We start from the raw sequence: 23354 nt of genomic DNA on the forward strand, positions 1-23354 counted from the left end.
ACATAAATCCAGATACACAAAATGGCTCATGCATCTAGAGTTCATACTTGAATGCTCATAAACCCCCTCCCACCACCCGCCTCCCCTCAGGGGGTAAAAAATTTTAGGGCTGGAGAGATGGCATAGCAGTTAAGGTGCTTGCCTGAAAAGCTTAAGGACTCATGTTTGACTCTCCAGGTCCCACATAAGCCAGATGCACAAGGTGACGCAAGCACACAAGGTCACACATTCACACAAGGTGGCGCATAAATCTGCAGTTCAATTCTAGTGACTGGAAGTCCTGGTATGCCAATTCTCTCTCTCTCTCATAAAAAAAAAAAGCTAGTCTGTGGGGCTTGCCTAAAAATTATTTTTTTTATGGGGGGATATAAAATATTGTAAAAACATAAGAGGGCTGGACGTGGTGATAAACACTTTTAGTCCCAGCTATGTAAAAAATAAATGAGAGCCGGGCTTGATGGTGCGTGCCTTTAGTCTCAGCACTCGGGAGGCAAAGGTGGGAGGATCACCATGAGTTCAAGACCACCCTGAGACTACATAGTGAATTCCAGGTCAGCCTGGACTAGAGTGAAACCCTACCTTGAAAAAACAAAAAATTTAAAAAAAAATGGGGGCTTGGGTGGATGGCTTAGCAGTTGAAGGCACTTGCTTGCAAAGCCTGCTGACCCAAGTTCAACTTCTCAGCCACCCATGTAAAGCTGGACAGGCATTTGTTTGCAGCAGCATGAGACCCTGGCATGCCCCCCAAAACATGCTCATGTGCAAATAAATAAATTAATTTTTTATTTTAAAAGAATGTATAGGCTGAAGAAATGGCTAAGCAGTTAAAGGTGCCTTCTTGCAAACCCAGACGTCTGGGTTTGAGTCCTCCACAACCCATGTAAATCCAGATGCACAAGGGGGTGCATGCATCTGGAAGTTCATTTGCAGTGGCTAGAGGCCCTGGCACATCCATTTTCTCTTTTTCTCTTTGCTTGCAAACAAATAATTTTTTAAAAAAATTTTGTTCAGGGCTGGAGAGATGGCTTAGTGGTTAAGCGCTTGCCTGTGAAGCCTAAGGACCCCGGTTCAAGGCTCAGTTCCCCAGGTCCCACGTTAGCCAGATGCACAAGGGGGCGCACGCGTCTGGAGTTCGTTTGCAGAGGCTGGAAGCCCTGGCGCGCCCATTCTCTCTCTCTCCCTCTATCTGCCTTTCTCTCTGTGTCTGTCACTCTCAAATAAATAAATAAATAATTAAAAAAAATTTGTTCATTTTTATTTATTTATCTGAGAGTGACAGAAAAAGAGGCAGACAGAGAGAAAGAGAGAGAGAGAGAGAGAGAGAGAGAGAGAATGGGAGCGTCAGGGCCTCCAGCCACTGCAAACGAACTCCAGATGCGTGTGGCCCCTTGTGCATCTGGCTAATGTGAGTCCTGGGGAATCAAGCCTCGAACCAGGGTCCTTAGGCTTCACAGGCAAGCGATTAACTGCTAAGCCATCTCTCCAGCCGAAATAAGTAATTTTTTAAATCTTTATAATTTTTTTTAAAAAATAAAAATAATGTATAAGTTCTTTGTTCTACTTTTATGTAGGTTGAAAAATTTCAAAACAAAAGATTTAGGATGAAAATAGGGATATGGGGCTGGGGAGGTGGCTCAGTGGGTAAGAGTGCTTGCCATACAGGCATGAGCACCTGAGGGAGCCTGAGACCACCTGAGTTCCATCTCCAGAACCCATGAACAGCTGGGCATGGCCACACATGTCGGTGACCTCAGTTCTGTTGGGAGTGGAAACTGGAGAATTGCTGGGACTTGGGAAGATGGTAACTCTGGATTGAAGAAGAGGCTCTGAATCAAAAAAATAATAATAAAATAAAATAAAATAAGAAAGAAAGAAGGAAGGAAAAGAAAAGAAAATGTGGATGAGTAAATAGAAGAAGACATCTGATGTTCTCCTCTGGCCCCCACCTGCATGGGACATAGACATCTTCACATACACATGCATACGCCACATACACACCATACCACACCACACACACTGCACATGCACACACACCAAACAAACCAGAATGCATAAAGGGGCTACACTGGTTAAGTGAAGTAGAAGTTGGATCCCTGTCCCAACCTCCATTGGCTTTGGAGCCATCGTGAGGTCCAGGGTGCCTGTCCCTCCCCATCTTTGCATTAGCAGGTCTCAGCAAGTGTTTGGAACGTGTGTCTGAAGAAGTGTGTGGAAGAGTACCCTGGCTCCTAAGAAAAAGGACCAAGAGAACACAAAGGAGAATGTGGTTCTGGGAATCACAGATTGAGGACTTTGTGTGGCTGGATGGACCAGACAGGGACTAGACAAACTGCAGCTGCATTAGCAATGCTCACCATGTCACCAGCCTTCTTGGAAAGGTGCAGACAAAGCTTTCTGTCAGTCCCTCACACTGCCCTTGTCTCTGAGGGACTATGGGCCCCGAGAGCCTGGAGGAGAGAAGATGGCCAGAAAGGCAAGACTCAGCATGGCCCTCTCTTCCCACCTCTTCCTCCAGCCCAGGACAGATGGTACAGACTCTAACCCCAGAGTCTCTCTGACAGACTAGCCTGCCTTTCTGCCTCTCACTGTGGAACAAGAGCCATCATTTTGGGGGGGCATGGGCTGATGCAGTGAAGCCCCCCACACACACACACACACATCCTGGAAAAGCCTCTGAATCTGCAAAAGGAAAGATGAAACTGGCTGGACACGCCCTCACTGTAGGTCCCAGTTCCCACCACAGCAGAACATTTCCTGTGCCTCGTCCCTTATTTCACAAGCTATTTCTGGCTCACTGTCAGGCTCTACAGCAGGTCCAATTCTCTCTCCAGAAACCAGAGGGCTAGCTGCAGCTCCTCCTGGCCAGCAATCATGGCCAAGACCCTTAGTGACCATCTGCTGAACACTCTGGAGGAGCTAGTGCCCTACGACTTTGAGAAGTTCAAATTCAAACTTCAGAACACCAGCCTGGAGAAGGAACACTGCAGGATCCCTCGGGGCCATCTCCAGATGGCCAGGCCGGTGAAGCTGGCCACCCTGCTGATCAACTACTATGGAGAAGAGTATGCTGTGAGGCTGACCCTGCACACGCTGAGGGCCATCAACCAGCGCCTCCTAGCAGAGGAGCTCCACAAGGCCACAGGTTCAGGTAAGTGGCCAGACCCCTTCCTCAGTCCAGTGCTGGCCACTGGTGGGAGAGGGGAGGAGGCCTCAGCCCAAAGGTCTCTAGCTTGAGGGACAGGAGGCCCTGTCCAGCAGAACCTGGGTGACGTGGGTGCAGAATATCTTAGACCTCTCTCTAACCTTTGTAGCCACATTAGGGAGGCTCCTCCAGGCTTCTAATGATTTTTCTTTTTAAATAAAGACTGACATGACAACTGTGGACCAGATTTAGGAGAGGCAGAGCTGGAGCACCCATTCTTAGAGAATTCTTCACTCTGTTGCTAACAAAAATGCATGCCATTCTTAGAGAATTCTTCACTCTGTTGCTAACAAAAATGCATGCCCAGAAGATCATCTTTGGGTTAGCAGAAAGGGCTTGCAAACTAATCATGTTAACATGGTGGATGGATGATCTATGAACTGCCTAATGTCAGCTAGAAATCCCACCTAAAACTATACCTCAGGCTGACCTGGAACTCACAATTCACTCAACAGTCCAGGTTTGTCTGTTTTTTTTTTTTTTTTTTTTGGTTTTTTTGAGGTAGGGTCTCACTCTGGTCCAGGCTGACCTGGAATTAACTCTGTAGTCTCAGGGTGGCCTTGAACACACAGCGATCCTCCTACCTCTGCCTCCTGAGTGCTGGGATTAAAGGTGTGCGCCACCACGCCCGGCTTTTTTTTTTTTTTTTTTTTTCTGGTTTTTTATGGTAGTATCTTGCTCTGGGATTAAAGGTCATGACACCCGGCATTCCAGACTGGTCTTGAACTCATAACAATTCTGCCCAGCCTTCTATGTCATTTCTAAGCAGTTATTAGTGTTCTGAAATTTCTAGGCAAGCCTTTCTTTAAAAATTATTTATTTACACACACGTGTGTGCACACATGTGCCAGGGTTTTTACTGCTTGTTGCAAAGGAATACCAGATGCTTGCACCACTTTTTGCACCTGGCTTTGCAGTGTTGGGAATCCAATCTAGGTCCAATCTAGGCCACAGGCTTTCCAAGAAAGTGCCTTTCACCACTGTATCACCTCCCCTGCTCCCAGCAAGGCTATTATTATTATTTTATTTCCATTTACATTATGTTTGTGAGACGGGCTTTAGTTTATACAAAGAATACAGATTCTTTTATAAGCCCTGCTTTTAATCTTTGTGCTGACCAAACGCCTTAATTCCCCCCCCCTCCCCAAAGTAGGGTTTCACTCTAGCTCAGGCTGACCTGGAATTCACTCTGTAGTCTCAGGGTGGCCTCGGACTCACGGCGATCCTCCAACCTCTGCCTCCTAAGTGCTGGGGTTAAAGGCGTGTGCCACCGTGCCCACTCCCTTTTATTTTTTTCATTGACTTTATAACTGAACTTTGTATATCTATAATTATGCATTCGTTTGTACCAATAAACCAGTTTTTATTTATTTTCTAGCGTAGGATCTTATTTGAAACGAATTCCGCTTTTAAAAGTGAAAAGCGCCATTTGAGAAACGTGTATCACACCATTCTCTTATGGTCATGGGCCGCTGTTACCCACGACGTCCTATGCTTTACTTTCTGTATTTCTGAATGCATCCTCTCTCTCTCTCCCTTTCCCCAACTCTCAACCCTGAGTATGGGACAGCTTCATGCCCGCACCTGGTTGTCTCTCCAGAACACTCAACACAAGAAAAAGAAACCGACATTTCCACGGGGTCACCTCGAGAGACTAAGCCCAGGAATGGGAAAGTACCTGATGCCTCCGAAGGTGATGGGCAGGGACAGAGCAGCGACGGATCAGCCAACCTGCCGGCCAGCCAGCCTGAGGTGGGGAAGGGACCCCAGAAGAAGCCTCCAGGCCGACGGAGAGATCAGAAGGGCGCCGAGGCCCTGGACGCTCAGAGCAAGCTGTGGGCCCGGGGCTCGGCGCCCCTGTCCCGGAGCCCCATCCAGTCGCCCGGGGCCAAGGAGCGCAAGGCGAGCGCCCAGCTGCGCAGGAATGCCAGCTCGGCAGGGAGGCTGCAGGGGCTCTGCAGCGGCTCCCTGGGGAGGAGAGAGGGCAAGAAATCAGAAGCCTATTTGCCCTCAGGGAAGAAGAGACCCAAAAGTCTCGAAATTACCATTCCCCCAGGAGATGAGGACCCTCCAAATCCAGAAGCACTTCAGACTCAAGAGAAAGCAAGGCTGGGGAAGCTTGGCACCGGGGCGCCCGCTAGGGGAGGGGCTCCTCCAGATGGCGGGGCCCCCGTGGCGCTGGAGAAAGGCTCCGGATTCTTGGTTGGGGAAACACTCAGGAACACACTTCCCAGTGCCTCACTGTCTGGAGAGGGAAAGTGCACTACACCCCGGGAGGAAGATGGAGTTAGGGGCCCAGAGATCTCTGAGACCTCCGGGAAGACGGCCGGCAGTGTACCCCACGAGTTCCCAAACCCAGAAGGCTTGTTTTTGTTGCCATATGGGAAACAAACGGGGCATCTGGAAGACCCAGCATCCTTGGGATTGATGGCTTCTAAAGGTATCCACACCCGTAATTTCCTTTGATTCCTGCTATATTTGCATCACTAGGGTAGTCTAGGACCCTTTCCAAGTCTGACACGGGCCATGGACTCAGAAATATGCATCTTTTTTTCCCACAAAATATTGCATCAAATTCCAAGTACTTCCTGAAACCTACGTAAATTCTCCCCGCCCCCGCCCCCTCTTCTTTGTAAGAATCCATGGGCTTTTTAGACCCGGAGTTGAGAATGGATAAAGTGTCTGCTTCCCTCAATTCCCCCACAGAATAGGCCGTAACACAGAGTTTCTGCCATTCACCTTTCTCTGGGCCGCAAGGAAAGAGGCTGACAAAGAGCCTGGGTCTCTGGAACGGCACTTAGTCATCAGGCTTGTTTGTTTTTGAGAAACCGAAAACCCCAAGTTACTTAAACAGCACAGAAGTGTGTTCCTCTTTCCCACCACCGACTTGCAGGTGGCACAGGGCGCATCCATGGGCCAGGCCTCCCAACTTCTGAGCAGCTGTTTTGAAACTCCAGGCCTCCGCATTTACAGGCGGGAGAATGAAGCACAGAGAAAGCATCACTCAGATTGTCCTCTTTTTTAGCTTTTATTTATTGATTTATTGATTTGAGAGAGAGAGAGAAGGGGGCCTCCAGCCACTGCAAATAAACACCAGTTGCATGCATTACCTTGTGCACCTGGCTTACATGGGTTCTGGGGAACCGAACCTGGGTCCTTTGGCTTTAGTAAGCAAGCACCTTAACCACTAAGCCATCTCTCCAGCCCAAGAGCTGAACTTTTACAGGAGAAAGGCACAGGATGTCTAGGAAAGGGTCATGGGGTCATTCATTGAATAAATGCCCAAGAATCCCAAAGTCCAATAACAGCACATGGCCCGGCCCAGCCCTTACCTCCCAGTTCACCTCCCAGTTCCAGGGGCTGTTCACTGCTTCCCTCAAATGGAAGTCAGGGCTGAGCACGTTAGAAAGTGGCCAGATCTGAAAATGAAAGTGCCCTGTGCATGGATGCTGTCTTATGAACATCTTGGGTTTGCTACTAAGGAGAATGTCCCATTGCTGTGTCTCCAGGGAGGCCACAGGATGAGGCTGTGTGTGCTGTTTGCCACCGCCAGCAAGGAGACCTGCGCAGCGGTGCCTTGGAGCACGTTGCTCCCGGAGACCCCAAGGCCTTGGGCAGGTGTTCGTCCAGCTGCCCCCAGTTTCAGGCCTTGCTTGCAAGGAAGAGTTCTGAACACCTGGGTCCCCAGCCCCTGCCACAGTGCCCCCGCCACAAGAATCAGGTGCAGCTGCTCTTCTGCGAGGACCATGGGGGGCTGATCTGCCTCATCTGCAGACTGAGTCAGGAGCACCGAGGCCACTGGGTGCGCCCCGTCGAGGAGGCCGCCCTGAAATACAGGGTAGGTGCTCCAAGCCTAGAGACCATTCTCTGCCATACAGCTGGGCACCTTCCTCCAGCCTCTGCGGGTTGTGGGTATGTTAGCCTGGATGCTTGGACTGTCTGTAAATGGAGACAACGCAAAAAGCAAACCGGAACAGCAGAAAAAGACTGAATCAACTTATGTCTTGCAGAAATCCAAGGGATTTGGTTTCAAGTGTGGCTGGATCCAGGGGCTTCTTGGGGGGTGAGGGGGGAGGGAGAGGGAGATCACTGGGGCCGCCTGTCTCTGCTTCACTTGGTTGGTAGAATCACACCTCATCTTTCCAGCACCCCTCCTCACACTCTCGACTGTGGCACCCTCAGCTTTGCTTCCCAAAGGAGATCACCCCATCTAAAGTTGGTGCCAGCTAAAGATGGCAGGAGTCAAATGTCAGCATCTCAAGAACCGTTCTTTCTTCAGGAGCAGACCCAGAAGGAGCTGGAACATCTGAAGGAGCTGAGAAGATGTGGGGAGGAGCACAGACGGCAAGGGGACAAAAAGACAGAGAACTTCCTGGTAAGATCCGGCGTCTCAGAGCCAGTTCTTGCCTGTTCACACCTCAGAAAGGGGCCTAGGAGTGAGCAGGGTCTGTGAGATTCTGCTGTGGTTCAGAGAGCAGCAGGGATGGCCACCTGGGAGGGCTCATCCCCAAGAACCCTAGAGCCCGGGCCTGCTATGCAAGCTCTGTACTACTGAAGTAAAGCCCACGCCTCTTGTTTGGCTTATTGAGAACATATCTCATTATGTAACCATAGCTGGCCTTGAACTAGTGTGTGCAACCATGCCTGGCAAAAAAAACATATTTTTGTAATGAGAGAGAGAGAGAGAGAGAGAGAGCGAAAGAGGCAGAGCGAGTAAAGAGACAGAGAGAGAAGGAGAATGTACACACCAGGGCCTTCCGCCACTGCAAACAAACTCTTGACACATGTGCCCCGTTGGGCTCATGTGTGACATTGCGTGCTTGCGTCGCTATGTGCCTGGCTTAGATAGGAGCTGGAAATTTGAACATGAACTCTTAGGTTTCACAGGCAAGCACCTTAACCACTAGGCTCTCTCTCCAGCCCAACATATTGACTTTTAAAATTCAAATGGAAATGCAGGGCTTGGTGGCACACACCTTTAATCCCAGCACTCGGGAGGCTGAGGTAGGAGGATCCACTGTGAACTCAAGGCCACCTGAGACTACATAGTGAATTCTAGGTCAGCCTGGGCTAGAGTGAGACCCTGCCTTGAAATGGAAAAAAAAAAAAAAAAAAAAAAATATATATATATATATATATATATATATAATTTATTTGCCATCAGAGAAAGCGAGAGAATGGGCATGCCAGGGCCTTTTGCTGCTACACATGAACTCCAGGTGCATGTGCCACTTTGTGCATCTAGCTTTACGTGGGTACTAGAGAATTGAACCTGGGCCTTAAGGCTTTGAAAACTGCTAAGCCATCTCACCAGCCCATAGTTTTTTTTTTTTTAATTAGCCTGGCATGGTGGCACATGCTTCTGATCCCAGCACTTGGAAGGCAGAGATAGGAAGATCACTGTGAGTTCAAAGCTAATCTGGAACTACAGAGTGAATTCCAGGTCAGCCTGGGCTAGAATGAGACTCTACCTCAAAAAATCCCCCCCAGTTTTTTTGTAAGCACAGAGTGAGAGAGAGGAGAGAGAGAATGAGCATGCCAGGTCATGTAGGCACTGCAAAGGAACTCCAGATGCATGTGCCTGGTTTTACACGGGTGTTGGGAATGGAACCTAGGCCATCAGGCTTTATAAGAGAGTGCCTTTAACTGCTGAGACATCTCTCAAGTTAATGTTTTGTTTTTTTTTTAGACAGGCTGGCCTTAAACTCACAGAAATCACGCTACCTCAGCCTTCCAAGTACTGGGATTCCCCCTTAACAGAAGGAAAAGTTGTTACAGGCCAGGTTGCTTCTCTGAAGAAGCTTCCTGGTGACTGTACGCCAGCACAGGTGCCAGTGATTACATTAGCACAGTGCACACAATTCTTGCCCAAATTGTTTAACCTGAGGTAATCATAAGCAAAATTATCAAACTATTATGGAATATAGCCCATTTAACAAGGAAAATGACCTATCCTCTTAAAAAAAAAAAAGATAAAAGAAAAAGTATTGCTATGAACAATAACACCAAAGACAAGGGGATCTTTCTGGTTCAAAAGAACTAGAGTCCGGGCTGGAGAGATGGCTTAGCGGTTAAGTGCTTGCCTGTGAAGCCTACGGACCCCGGTTCGAGGCTCAGTTCCCCAGGTCCCACGTTAGCCAGATGCACAAAGGGGTGCACGTGTCTGGAGTTTGTTTGCAGAGGCTGGAAGCCCTGGCGCGCCCATTCTTTCTCTTCCTCTATCTGTCTTTCTCTCTATGTCTGTCGCTCTCAAATAAATAAATAATTAAAAAAATAAAAAGAACTAGAGTCCCAGCCTGGCCTGGTGGCAAGGGCCTATGATTCTATCACTCAGCTGGCTGAGACATGAGGTTGGGCTATATAACAACGCACACACACACCCCTATACTTCCCTCAGAAGCCCCCCCACAAAAAAAAGGTAAGTAGAGCGGGAGAGAAAAAGAGAGAAACTTGAACCAAAAGTGACAAGACTCTTAAGCCCAGTCTTTGTTGGTCTCCAGTGTTCTCTTCCCCTTTGGAGGAAAGAAAGGCTGTGTGGGTAATGTCACATGACCAAAGGAAATTTCCTGGTGACTTGTAGGACAGTAGAAACACCAGTGACTGGCCTTTGCACTGGCCAAGTTCACCTACATTCAAATTGGTGGGTGCCCCCATTCAGAGCCATCACTGTGGAGTGGAGAGTGGCTTCCATTCTGGAACATATTTTGGTGGTTATGGCCTGGCCTGTCCGTTTCAGGGCACATGCCATCTTCCCACTGGCTTTCAAGGCAGGAGAAGGTGACCTCAGTGTCTTAGCTTCTATGGTCATCATACACAGAAATTTATTTTCTCAGTTTTGGATGTTAGAATCTAAAATTAGTGCTGGTTATTGAACGGTGTGCGGGGAGGATTGGCCAAAGCATGTCCCTTCAGCTTGTAGATGGACATCCCTCCTTTGTGACTTGGTTTTCTGTGTGTTTGTGTTTTGGGTCTAAATGTCCTCATTTTATGTCAAAAGTATGAGTGTGAGCCAGGTGTGGTGATACACGCCTTTAATCCCGGAACTCGGGAGGCAGTGGTAGGTAGATTGCCATGGGTTCAGAGCCACCCTAAGACTACTTAGTGAACTCCAGGTCAGCCTGAGCTAGAGCGAGACCCCACCCTGAAAATCCAAAAGATACATATATATAGGGCTGGGGAAATGGTTTAGCAATTAAGGTGTTTGCCTACAAAGCCTAGGGGCCCTGGGGTTCAACTTCCCAGGACCCATGTAAGCCAGATGCACAAGGGGATGTCTGTGTCTGGAGTTCGTTTGCAGTGACTGGATGCTCTAGTGTACTCATTCTCTCTGCCTCTTTCTCTGTCTCTCTCTCAAATAAATAAATAAATAAAATATTAATATGTGTGGGTGTGTGGGTATGTCCACTCCATTCCAGTATGAGTTTATCTTAAGTAAGTATATTTTCAAGGACTCTTTCTCTAAATATAAGCACATTCTGAGGTACTGAAGCCTTCAACATACGAATTTTGGAGGGGAAACTATTGACTCTCGCACTGGATCTAAGAGCATTTCCCAAGCATTATCCTATTGTACTCAGACTGCTCTAGAGCCACACAATACAATGTCCAGGTCTCTAAGAGGCTGAGGAATCTTGCTTCTCATCCACCTCCACTAAATGGGCTTCTGAGACCTCCTTGGACACACACCTCCACTACCCCACCTTATACCCTTACACACCCCTGTCCTCTGTTCACCAGAAACAAACTGAAACCCAGAAGCAGCGGGTCCGGTCCCAACTGGAGAAATTGTACCAGTTTCTGGAACAACAAGAGAAGATCTTCGTGTCTTGGCTAGAGGAGCTGGGCCAGACTATTGGCCAGGTGCAGGAGACCTATGACACCCGTGTATCCCGGGACATCACCCTCATTAATGAGCTGATTGGAGAACTGGAGGCCAAGCAGGGCCAGCCAGAATGGGAGTTCATGCAGGTGAGTGTGTCTGTCTGACCTTCCTCTGCTGCTGTGCCCATACTCTCTGCCCAAGCCAGTAAAACCTTTGAGGCCTGGGGTGGGACTTGGTCTCAAGGACCCACGGTAGCTCTTGGGCCTAGTTCTCTTGGATGAGGTCTTTTGGAAGCCCAAAACCCTAGAAAAGACCATTGAGCGCAGCTGCACTGTGGGCTCTGGTAAGACTGCCACCAGGGTGATGTTCTGCTTAGTGACGCTGGGACTTGGAGCCCTGATGAGGGCAGGGAGCAGCTTGCAGCCTGGAGTCAACACGGACTCTCTGGACTGGTAATAGAAGGTTTCCCTCTTTTCTCTCCTAGGACATCGGCAGCACCTTGCACAGGTATGGAGAAATCCTGTGGTATCCTCTGGGGGGGGGGGGGTCTTGTAGGAAACATTTGGATGAGACAGTCCTAGGAGAGACATGGATCTGTGACTCAGCAGCTTCCTGGGGCCTTTCTGGCTTTGCATGGGGGGAATGGGAGGCTGCTCAGGCTGGGTGGGAGCACGGAGTAGAACATGGAAAGGATTCATTCTAGTCCTGCTGAACCCAGATGGTGGCCTTCCCAGAAAGCTCCAGAACAGATTGAGTTCCATGCCATTTTTCATGTCAAAATGGCCCTCGAAAAACTACCTGTGGCCTCAAGCACTTTCTAGGGTTCCCTGGGGATCAATTTAGTGGCAGGATAAGCCCAGTAGGCAGGAGGGAAGAGAGTGAGAAGGGAAGAAGCTGCATGTCATTTGGGAGCTTTACAAAATCCTGTGTGTGGCGCCCAGTCATGCCAAGTGAATCCAAATCTCTAGGGATGGGATGCATTGGAGATTTTAGTGGTCCATCCATTCATTGCCTTAGCCACTAGGACACCTTGTCTGGCTAATGGAGTTTTAAAAAGTCTTTTGGCATTTGTCATTTTAAAAATAATTTATTTGTTTATTTGAGGGGGAGAGAGAGAGGAAGAGGCAGATATATAGAGAGAATGGATGCACCAGGGCCTCCAGCCGCTGCAAAGAACTCCAGACGCATGCACCACCTTGTGTGTCTAGCTTACATGGGTACTGGGAAATTGAATCTGGGTCCTTAGGCTTTACAGGCAAGTGCCTTCACCACTAAGCCATCTTTCCAGAGCCTGCATTTGCCATTTTAATTTAATTTAATTTAATTTAATTTAATTTAATTTATTTGACAGAAAGAGAGAGACTGGACACTCCAAGGCCTCCAGCCACTACACTCCAGACACATGTGCCACCTTGTGCATCTTATGTGGCTTGTGTGGGTCCTGGGGAATCTAACCTCAGTCTTTTGGCTTTGCAGGAAAATGCCTTAACCACTAAGCCATTCCTCCAGCCCCATTTTTATTTAATTTTAAACAATGCCATTTGATATTTTACTTATTTATTTATTTGAGGGAGAGTCAGGGGAATAGGCATATAGAGAATGGGCACACCAGAGCCTCCAGCCGCTCTGGCTTATGTGGGTAGTGGAGAATCAAACCTTCGGCTTTGTAGGCAAGCGCCTTAACCACTAAGCCATCTCTCCAGCCCTGCATTTGTCATTGTAACTATTTTTTACGTTGTTTGGATGTGTCTCTGTGTGGTGTGTGTATAGGTGCGCACATGCACGTGTGGAGGTCTGGAGACAACCTCGGAGTGTTTGTCCTCCTCCTCCCTGCCTGAAGCGGAATCTCCCGTGTTGTTGCCACTGCGCGTAATGTAGGCCACCACAGCTGGCCCGCCAGCTTCCAGATTCTCCCAGCTCTGCCTCCTGTTGTCATAGACATGTTTGCATCACACAGACACGTGTCACTTTGCACCTGGCTTGATGTGGGTGCTGGGGAGCTGAACACTTGGGCTGGCAGGTTTGTAAGCAAGCGAGCAAGCACCTTTAACTGCTGAGCCATCTCCCAAGCCCAATTTTAGCTGTTTTGAGTGTTCGTTTCACTGGCATTAAATACATTCCCATGACTGCATTTCCATCACCACCATCCACCTCCTGAACCCTTGGACTTTCCCACTCTATACCTCCAACCTCCATCTCCCCGTCCTTCCTCCGCTCGGTCCTGGAAGCTACTATTCTGCTTTGTGCGTTTGTGGATTCAACTACCCTAAGCATCTCATGTATTATCTATTTATTTATTAATTAATTATCTTTTGGTTTTTCGAGGTAGGGTCTTGTTATAGCCCAGGCTGACCCAGAATTCACTATGTAGTCTCAGGGTGGCCTCAAATTCACGGTGATCCTCCTACTTCTGCCTCCCAAGTGCTGGGATTAAAGGTGTGCGCCACCACGCCCGGCTCTGCCTCCCATATTTTTATTTCTTTATATTATTTTTTATTAGAGAGAGTGAGAATTGGCACGCCAGGGCCTCCAGCCACTGATATCAAACTCCAGGTGCTTGTGCCACCTAGTGGGCATGTGTGACCTTGTTCTTGCCTCACCCTTGTACGTCTGGCTAACGTGGGATCTGAAGAGTGGCACGTGGGTCCTTAGGCTTCACAGGCCAGCGCCTTAACCACTGAGCCATCTCTCCAGCCCTAAGCATCTCAGTTAAACAGAACAATGTGACATTTGTCCTTTCATTTAGCATAATGCTTTTACGAATCATCCATGCTGCAGCATGAATCAGCTTTCTGTTCCTCTTAATGACCAAGTACGGCTGCACTGTGCATAGAGGCTGCATTTTCTTTATCCATTCATCTACTGATGGACACACAGACGGTTTCTGCCTTCTGGATGTTGTGAATGATGTTGCCATGAAGATGGGTTTTCAGGTGTCTGCTTGAGATCCTGCTTTCAAATCCTCAGGCTGTCTGCCTACACCGTGTGGTCATGTGGAATTGAACTGCTGGTTTATACAGTCATCTTTTTAAATATCTTTTTTATTCTTATTTATTTTTTTGAGAGATGGAGAAAGAGGGGGAGAGAGAGAAGGAGAATGGGTGCCCCAGGGCCTCTAACTACTGCAAATAAACTCCAGACACATGTGCCACTTTGTGCATCTGGCTTATGTGGGTCCTGGGGAATTGAACCTAGATCCTTAAGCTTTGCAGGCAAGTGCCTTGGCTGGTAAGCCATCTCTCCAGCCCCAGTCATCTTTTATATATATACATATATATATGTGTATGTATGTATGTATGTATGTATGTATGAATGATTTATTCATTTGTACACAGAGAGAGAAAGAGAATATGAATGGGCAACACAAGGCCTTTTGATGCTCTACACAAACTCCAGATGTATGCATCTGGCTCTACATGGGTACTGGGGAATTGAATAAACTTGGATTGACAGGCTTTGCAAGCAAGCACCTTTAACCACTGACCCATCTCTATAGCCTCATACAATCACATTAATTAATTTTTGAGGAACCACCATACTATTTCTCACAGCGTCTACATCACTTCACATTCCCACTAGTGCCCAGGGTGCTAATTTCTCCACACCTTTCTCAACACTTGTGATTTCTTGTCTTTTTGTTGTTGTTGTGTAATGGCCACTCAGCTGGGTGTGAAATTAAATGTCATTATGATTTTTTATTGTTATTTTAATTTCAGTAAAAAAGTAGGGGGCATGGTGGCACATGCCTTTAATCTCAGCACTTGGGAGGCAGATTTAGGAGGATCCCCGAGAGTTCAAGGCCACCCTGAGACTACATAGTGAATTCCAGGTCAGCCTGAGCTAGAATGAGACCCTGCCTCCAAAAACAAACAAACAAAAAATAGAAGTACAATTAATTTGACATAGAAAATTCTAGTAGAAACCAAGCGTGGTGGTGCATACCTTTTAATCCCAGCACTAGGGAGGCAGAGGTAGGAGGATCACTGTGAGTATGAGACCAGCCTGGGTTAGAGTGAGACCCTACCTCAAAAAAAAAAAAAAAAAAAAGAGAGAGAGAGAGAATTCTAGTAGATAAGATCAATTCCACTTCAAAGCCGTAATTTAAACTCATCGTCATTTTTACTTCAGAGGCTCAGGGACGTCAGTGTTTGGCTGAAGTTAAAGCCCAGTGTCAGAACGCTGAGTCTAGAGAAGAGTTTTCTTTGTGTATCCCAGACTGGGACAGTTGTCCCTACTAGAGTGTCTCATTTCACCTCACAGGACTAGGGCCATTTCCTTGCCTCAGCCCCCTTAACCAATAGTCTCTTGTCTCTAGAGCTAAGATGGTGACTGTCCCTGAGCCGTGGGTCACTCCTCCAGAAGTGAAGGAAAAGATCCACCTGCTCTATCAGAAATCAGAGTTTGTGGAGAAGAGCATGCAGCGTTTCTCAGGTGGGTGGACTGGGAGGGAGATGGGAGGCACCTGCTAATTCCTCCGTGGAATCCATGAAACCTGGAGCCTAGATATCCTTCTCTATTCCCCATGCTTTAAAGACCCTGTCTGTTGCCGGGCGTGGTGGGGTTCGCCTGTAATCCCAGCACCCAGGAGGCAGAGGTAGGAGGGCCGCTGTGAGTTCGAGGTCAGCCTGGGCTACAGTGAGACCCTGCCTTAGAAGAAAAAAAAATACCCCACCTTTAGCTTCTCCATGATCTTTTCCTGCTGGGGGACCTCACTTATCTTCTCTCTGTTCTGTCCTCCCCTTTTAGAGACACTTCGGTCTGTAATGGAAGTATTCAATGGTAAGTAGGGAGGTGGAAATGTGCACTGACCACATTTATTTTTTTATTGTGTGTGTGTGTGTGTGTGATAGTCCTTTATCTGTTCTGAGGTACTGTCCCGGGGAAAGAACTAAAGCAGGAGACAGCTCATGACAGACCCCCATGGTTTTGCCTGGTCCCTCTGTGCCTGCCTGGTGGGTTGAGCTAGTTAGCTGGTGTATAGAGTTCAAGGCAGTGTTGAGATCTGGGAGGCCCTGGTTCCACTCAAGTGTAGGATGCAGGGCTCTAAGCAGGAGCAGCCTTCTCCTCCCTTGTTGGCAGAGACAATGTAACTTGGGCCTTCTGAATGAGAATGCTCACGACCTTTCCATCCTGTCTTTTTTCTCTGTAGTGACAGAACTGACTGGTGCTCAGGCACATGCTGGTAAGTATCCAGCTCAAGGCGAGTGGCCTTGTCCTCTGTGTCCCCCACCACAATCTAGAAAAACAAGCCTGTTCCTCTTCCGTGGATGGGGGGAAACGTGGGGAAACAATGCCTACAGATGCCCAGCAAGGTGTTTCAATTCTCTCTGCAGTGAACGTGCTCCTGGACTCAGCCACTGCCCACCCCAACCTCATCTTCTCTGATGACATGAAGAGTGTGAGACTTGGAAACAAGTGGGAGCGGCTGCCTGACAGCCCGGGAAGATTCAATAGTTGCATCATGACTCTGGGTTCTCCTACCTTTGCCTCTGGCTGCCATTACTGGGAAGTGGAGGTTGGGGACAAGACAGCATGGGTCCTGGGAGCATGCAGCACGTCAGCGAGCAGGCAGGGGAGCATAACTTTGTCACCAGAGAATGGCTACTGGGTGGTGGTGATGATGAAACAGAATGAGTACCAGGCGTCCACCTTTCCTCCAACCCGTCTGCAAATGATGGAGCCCCCTAAACGGGTGGGCATCTTCCTAGACTACATAGCTAGAGTCATTTCCTTTTACAACGTGACAGCCAGATCCCACATCTACACATTCAACAGCTTCTCTTCCTCTGGGCCCCTTCAACCTATCTTCAGCCCTGGGGCACATGACGGAGGGAAGAACGTGGCTCCTCTTATCATCTGTCCAGTTGGTGGCCAGGTATCTCAGTGAGTGCCTAACACTGACCTCTATTCTGGCTCCTGGCCTTGTATGTCACATTCATGCACTCAGCATTCAATAACTGGGTGCTTCCTAATATAAAAGCTCTAATGAATAAGTAAATTATATATGTGTATATATGTATATATATATATGTTGATTTTTGAGGTAGGGTCTCACTCTAGCCCTGGCTGACCTGGAATTCACTATGTAGCCTCAGAATGGCCTAGAACTCATGGCAATCCTCCTACCTCTGCCTCCCAAGTGCTGGAATTAAAGGCCTGTGCCACTATGCCCATCAAGAAAATAATATTGATAACTGTTGTAGTTTAAATGTGAAATGTCCCCCATAGACTCATGTGTTTGAACACTTGGTCCCCAACTGGGGGCACTATTTGCGAAGTGAAGCCTTGTTCAGGGAAGTGGGTCAATGAGGGTGGGTCTTGAAGTGTGAGAGTTACGCCCCACTTCATGGTTTCCCTTTGCTTCCTGACTGAATGGAATGTAACCAGATGATGCGGGATTTGGGGGTTCAGGAAAGGTCCCCCAAATTTATGTACCCCAGGTTTGTGTTCTGTCCTACATTTAACAAAGAATTGATACAGACAGACCCAAGAAGGATAAATTATGAATTATTAAGTTTATTTTAGGGGGAAATCACAAATTGTTGAGTTTATTTAAGGACAAAAATCACAAATTGTGGGGTATATTTAAAGGAGATTGGGGATTAGAACAGAGTCATAAACGCGTGGGAAGTAGAAAACACGCTCATGTGGAAACTGCATAGTTTATAAGGTTCAATTAAGAGAAATTGAGCTTTTTCTCACACACACACACACACACACAAAAAAAAAAAAAAAAAAACCTGGAGTAGAGCCACAAGCACATGAATGAGAATTAAACTGATGCTTTCACGGTAAGACTGAGGCAGAGCCGCAGGCGCACAGAAAACAGAACCTAAGCATACGCATGGAGAGACTCAGAAGGAACATGTACAACATCTGCCACGCTCTTTCCTGTGCAGGGCAGTTAAGAGGGCCAATGGTTAGGAAATATCAAAAATATCAAAGCAGAGACCAAGAAATCCAGAGAGAAATGAGTAGTGAAGGAAATTACACTCGTGGTTACCCAGAGTTCAACAAAATTACACAAGTAGCAGACCTAGAGATGGTAAATCTGGGGTGTAAGGGAAATACACATGTGGGAGATTAGGAGAGCAGAGGAAAATCATGCATGTAATCAGAGTGAGAATTGCCCCAAACTATAAAACAGAGGCAAGCAGAAGAGTCCCCCCAGACCAAGAAACAGTTTTATGTACGTCCCACCCTACCTAGCCAGGCTGGGGGAGGGGGAGCTGGACTCACGTGTGGCCCTGTGCCTGAGTGAAGAGAGGCGGGGCAGAGCGGAGAGCCCCGTGGAGTGGGGCAGAGCTAGTGACAAGAAGAAAGACGGCAGCCTCTACAGGCAGGGAAAGACCTGATTGCTTTGCAGATTTGGAGGGTGGCTCCTAGGGCCAGCACATTTGGGCAACAGGAGGGACTGCAGATCAGTCTTGATCAGATCAACACGAGTTCCATTTCTTTGTTTTTTGTTTTTAAATATTATTTATCTATTTGGAAGAGAGAGAGAGAGAGAGAGAGAGAATAGGTGCACCAGGGCTTCCAGCCACTGCAAATGACTACAGATGCATGTGCCACCTGGTGCATCTGGTTACATGGGTACTGGGGAATCAAACTGAGGTCCTTTGGCTTTGCAGGCAAGTGCCTTAACCGCTAAGTCATCTTTCCAGCCCCACGAATTCCATTTCTACCAAGAGTTCTGTTCTTCTATTAGGGCAAGGTGTCATGTGGGGTGGTGTCCCCTGGTTCTCTCTGGGCCTCAATCTCTAAATGGAACTGCCTAAAAGGAGCTAGCTTTCTCCTATCCTTCACAACCAGCCTCCTACCCCACCATACATTCTTTTTTTTTTCTTTTATTTTTTTTCTTTTTTCTTTCTTTCTTTTTTATTTTTTTTAATTTTTATTAACATTTTCCATGATTATAAAATATATCCCATGGTAATTCCCTCCCTCCCCACCCCCACACTTTCCCATTTGAAATTCCATTCTCCATCGTATTACCTCCCCATTACAATCATTGTACTTACATATATACAATATCAACCTATTAAGTATCCTCCTCCCTTTCTTTCTCTTCCCTTTATGTCTCCTTTTTAACTTACTGGCCTCTGCTACCAAGTATTTTCATTCTCACGCAGAAGCCCAGTCATCTGTAGCTAGGATCCACCATACATTCTTCTGTCCCATGATGGACTGTATCCCTGGTACTGTAAGCAGATATAAATCCTTCCTGAAGCTGCTGCCTATCACATATTTGGGCACCATAATATAAATAAACTAATACAGTACCAAGAAGCTTACCAAATCCTAGCAGACATAAGCTAGATACTCAAATGTTGGTAACCAGAGGAAGGAATGACATACATACCAGTGACATGCTGTGGATTTCAAAGGAGGAAGTTCATGGCTCTTAACGTAATAAATCCTGTGTGAATAAGCATTCTCATATGCTACCAAGACAGAAGATTCTACTGTATTATCGCTCCCCAGTACAAGGATGTCTCTCCCATTCTACTTATTCTTATCTTGGGACAGAGGAAGCCTACAAAAAGCACAGACTAGATTGTTATGAAGATAGTTATATTCCTGGATTAATGAGCTATGATTTTTAAGAGTGACGGTTGGGCTCATGAATAAATCAATAGGAAATGTTGATAACTGCATTTGCCATTAAATGAATCTCCATGGGATCCCATTCCCATCCTCGATCCCATGAATGAGATGAGGCTGCTATAGTGGAAAAGCTCATATAGACCTTGGGATGACTCAGAAGGCACATTAGTGCTGAGAAGTGACAGAGGAGTGCTCAACACTGAAACATTTCTATCACAGCTTCCAAAGCTCAGAGTCCATTGCAGAAGAAGTGGTGAAAAGAATGTAATAGCCAAAGGAAGTGTAGGACTCCTTAAATGTGCTCTTCCAGACACAGAATGGCTTGGATATCCATGACCTTGCAGTACCTGACACTACTTACACAAGACCATCATAATAGATGATGACATCAAAATAAGAGACTGATTGAGGGGGGAAGGGGTATGACAGAGAACGGAGGTGCAAAGGGAAAGGGGGGAGGAAACTACCATGGTTTATTGTCTATAATTATGGAAGCTGTCATTAAAAAACTTTTTAATCCTTGTTGGTAGAGAAAAAAAATGAAGAAAAAAAGCCATGTTGGGCTGGAGAGATGGTTCAGTGGTTTAGGTTCTTGCCTGCAAAGCCTAATGACACTGGTTTGATTCCCCAATACCCATGTAAATGTACCACATAAATAAGATGGCACATGTTTCTGGAGCTTGTTTGTAGTGGCTACTTTCTCTCTCTCAAATAAAATTTTAATTTATTTATTTGAGAGACAGTGAGAGAAAAGAGAGAGGAGAGAGAGAATGGGTGTACCAGGGTATCTAGCCACTGCAAACGAACTCCAGATACATGTACCATGTACATCTGGCTCACATGTGATCTGAGGAATCAAATCTGGGTCCTTAGGCTTCATAGGCAAGGACCTTAACTGCTAAGCAATCTCTCCAGCCCATAAAAAATACAATTTTTAAGCCAGATGAGGGTTAGGTTTTCTGTGCTTGGTATTTGTTATTCCCAAACCTCTCTAGTATTAACCTTTTTTTATTTCCTTCTTTTTTTTTTTTTTTTTTTTCAAAGTATTGTCTCTCTCAAGTCCAGGCTGACCTGCAATTCACTATGTAGTCTCAGGGTGGCTTTGAACTCATGGCAATCCTCCTACCTCTGCCTCCAGAGTGCTAGAAATAAGTGTGTGCGCCATCACACCCAGCTAATATTAAGCTTTCTGAAGACAAAATGAAGTACTGATTAGTACTATTTATAGTTTGTCATACTGTTCTTCAAAAGATTTTTAAAATATTTTTTATTTATGCTGGTTAATACAGAGGGTGGTGTTAGCTCTTCGTTACCAGTTAGACTGTGAATGTTCTCATAAGAAATTCTGCTTTTGCTTCATTTTAAGAAGTAGTATACCTTCTTCACTTGCTATTTGGAGTTTAGATACTGAACCTGATGTAGATTTTTTCCATATGTATTGTAGATAGTAAACATATGGATCACCCAGATGGTATTTTCTTGTTTGTTTGTTTCTGAGACAAAACACAATGAAGATTAGGGTATCTTTGAACTAGTTGTGTAGCTGAGGTTTGTCTTGAACTCTTTTTAATTTTAATTTTTTTTTTTTACTTATTTGAGAGAGAGAGAATGGGCACCAGGGCCTTCAGCTGCTGGAAACAGATTCCATGTAACACCTTGTGCATCTGGCTTATGTGGGTCCTAGGGAATTGACCTTGAGTCCTTTGGCTTTGTAAACAAGCACCTTAACCACTAAGCTGTCTCTACAGCCCTTTTAAAACTTTTATTGACAACTTCCATAAATATAGACAATTTACCATAATCATAATCCCCTCCCAAATCTCCCCTCCATGGAATCTCTTCTTCATTCCAACTAATTTCTTTTATATTTTGATATCATTTTCCCTCCTATTATGCAGGACTAGTGTAGGGCAGTGTCAGAAACTATGACTCATGAATATCAAAGCCACTTTGTCTCTGGAAGACAGTATTATTGTAAGCTGTAAGCATTCTTCCCCTTCCTTTGGCTCTTACATTCTTTCTGCCACTTCTTCCACAATGGTCCCTGAACATTCAGGGCATGACAGAGCTTTATTTAGTGAACACTACACTGTCACACTTTAGTACTTTGGTGAGGTGTTTTGTGTTTGTTTTTTTTTTTTTTTTTTCCTGTCTTTTTGTTTTTCTGAGGTAGCATTTCCTTTTAGCCCAGGCTGACCTGGAATTCACTATATAGACCCAGGCTGGCCTCAAACTCATGGTGATAATCCTCCTCCCTCTGTCTCCCAAGTGCTGGGATTAAAGGCATGAGCCACCACACCTGGCTTTGGTGAGCTTTGAATCACTCTAGTGGTCTTTGCCACCAGATGATATTTTCACATATTATGACTCACCCCTTTAGAGTGCAAAACTCAGTTTGTTGTTGCTTGTGTGTATGGGGGGGATATGCATGTGTATGTGCCCTTGCAGTGCCCCATGTTCTTACCTGCAGTTGGTGTGCTTGCCTATGATGACCTGGGCAGAATATCAAGTCTCCCACTCCATCACTCTTCTGCCAGGTCTCATTTGAGCATGAGTCTTAAAGTCTTTTACTGATATGGAAAGTTGCTGCTTTTGCAAGCCCCAGCAATTCCCTGGTCTCTGCTCCCCTTTGCAGGATTGGGGTTACAGGCCCACGTGGCCATGCCAGGCTGTTCGTGTGGGTTCTGGAGAAATCCAGCACAGCTGGTTTCTGAGCCCCTGGGGCCCTCATGCTTGTTCCGGTACCCCACTTAGTCCCTGAGCCATCTCCCACATGTTTAGACTTCTGACATCCTGCTGGAGGCTAGTTACGTGTTTCATGGAGGAATAAGGCAGTATCTGCCTATAGGTGGTCCAGATCCTGGTCAATGCCTCACAGGGTATGAGCTGAGCCTGGAAAGAAACAGCTGGGTGTGGTGGCCGATGCCTGCTGGCGCTTAGGAGCCTCAAGCAAGATCATCGCCTTGAATTGCAGGCCAGGAAGAAAAGATTTCATGTCTGGAAGGCGGACGATGAGTATGGAAGAGCTAGAGATTGCTTAAGGGTTAAGGCCCTTGTCTGCAAAGCCAAAGAACCTCGGTTTGGTTCATCAGATGCACAAGGTGGCACATGTATCTGGAGTACCTTTGCAGCGGCTGGAGGCCCTGGCAGGCCCATATTTTCTATCTCAAAAAATAAAATAATAATAATAAATTTTTTAAATGAGTATGGAAACAGAAAACAAGATGACAGATCTAAGATGCAGGGCTGGGAAGCTGAGGTGAGCAGTCACCCCGCTCGGCCTTCTGGGCTCCTCTGGACAGTGCCAAATCCTTCATAACCACACCCACAGCGCCTGGACCCACTTGGGATGATGCACTGGAAGCCGCAGCGCCCGACGCAGATCTTCCTTCAGACAGACAGCCTACTTCCGGTAGCGCCTCGGCCCGGGTGGTCTCCCTGTGGCGTCTTAGAGGCGAACTACATTTCCCAGGATGCCCCGGCGTTCCACAGGCGGCTACGCGGGGGCGCCAGCCATGGAGTACGGAGCCGGCCGGCCTGCTACTTCGCGGGGCAGCCGCGAGGAACGGCTGCCACAAACCTCACCGTCCCTCGGGCCCGGAAACCCCACCGTCTGGCATCGAGCTTGGCTTGCGGAAGCCGAAATGCGCTCGCTCCGTGCGGGGAGACCAGGCTTCCTCGCCGGAAATAGGTCCCCTGGCGTGACGTCACGGGGAGAGGCGT

The 23354-nt window shown here is 47.0% G+C and overlaps 1 protein-coding gene across 1 annotated transcript; it reads left to right on the forward strand.

Moving 5' to 3' along the window:
- Nucleotides 1–2871: 2871 nt before the first annotated feature.
- Mefv (MEFV innate immuity regulator, pyrin) lies at nucleotides 2872–23322 on the forward strand. Its single transcript, XM_045161295.1, has 11 exons — nucleotides 2872–3148; nucleotides 4803–5642; nucleotides 6712–7040; nucleotides 7482–7577; nucleotides 10940–11170; nucleotides 11509–11531; nucleotides 15340–15455; nucleotides 15771–15803; nucleotides 16174–16206; nucleotides 16358–16899; nucleotides 22963–23322. The coding sequence occupies exons 1-11, from the start codon at nucleotides 2872–2874 to the stop codon at nucleotides 23320–23322; spliced, it is 2880 nt and encodes a 959-aa protein (XP_045017230.1).
- The last annotated feature ends 32 nt before the right edge of the window (nucleotides 23323–23354 follow it).

This window comes from Jaculus jaculus, chromosome 11 (genome assembly GCF_020740685.1).
Source record: "Jaculus jaculus isolate mJacJac1 chromosome 11, mJacJac1.mat.Y.cur, whole genome shotgun sequence".
Lineage (NCBI taxonomy): Eukaryota > Metazoa > Chordata > Mammalia > Rodentia > Dipodidae > Jaculus > Jaculus jaculus.

What these genes read in the sequence shown, in the direction of transcription:
- Mefv (XM_045161295.1), top strand. Translation starts at nt 2,872, where the DNA reads ATGGCCAAGACCCTTAGTGACCATCTGCTGAACACTCTGGAGGAGCTA. An exon ending in CCACAAGGCCACAGGTTCAG is followed by an intron (nt 3,149 to 4,802) that starts GTAAGTGGCCAG and finishes TTGTCTCTCCAG; the next exon opens with AACACTCAACACAAGAAAAA. An exon ending in AGGCCGCCCTGAAATACAGG is followed by an intron (nt 7,041 to 7,481) that starts GTAGGTGCTCCA and finishes TTCTTTCTTCAG; the next exon opens with GAGCAGACCCAGAAGGAGCT.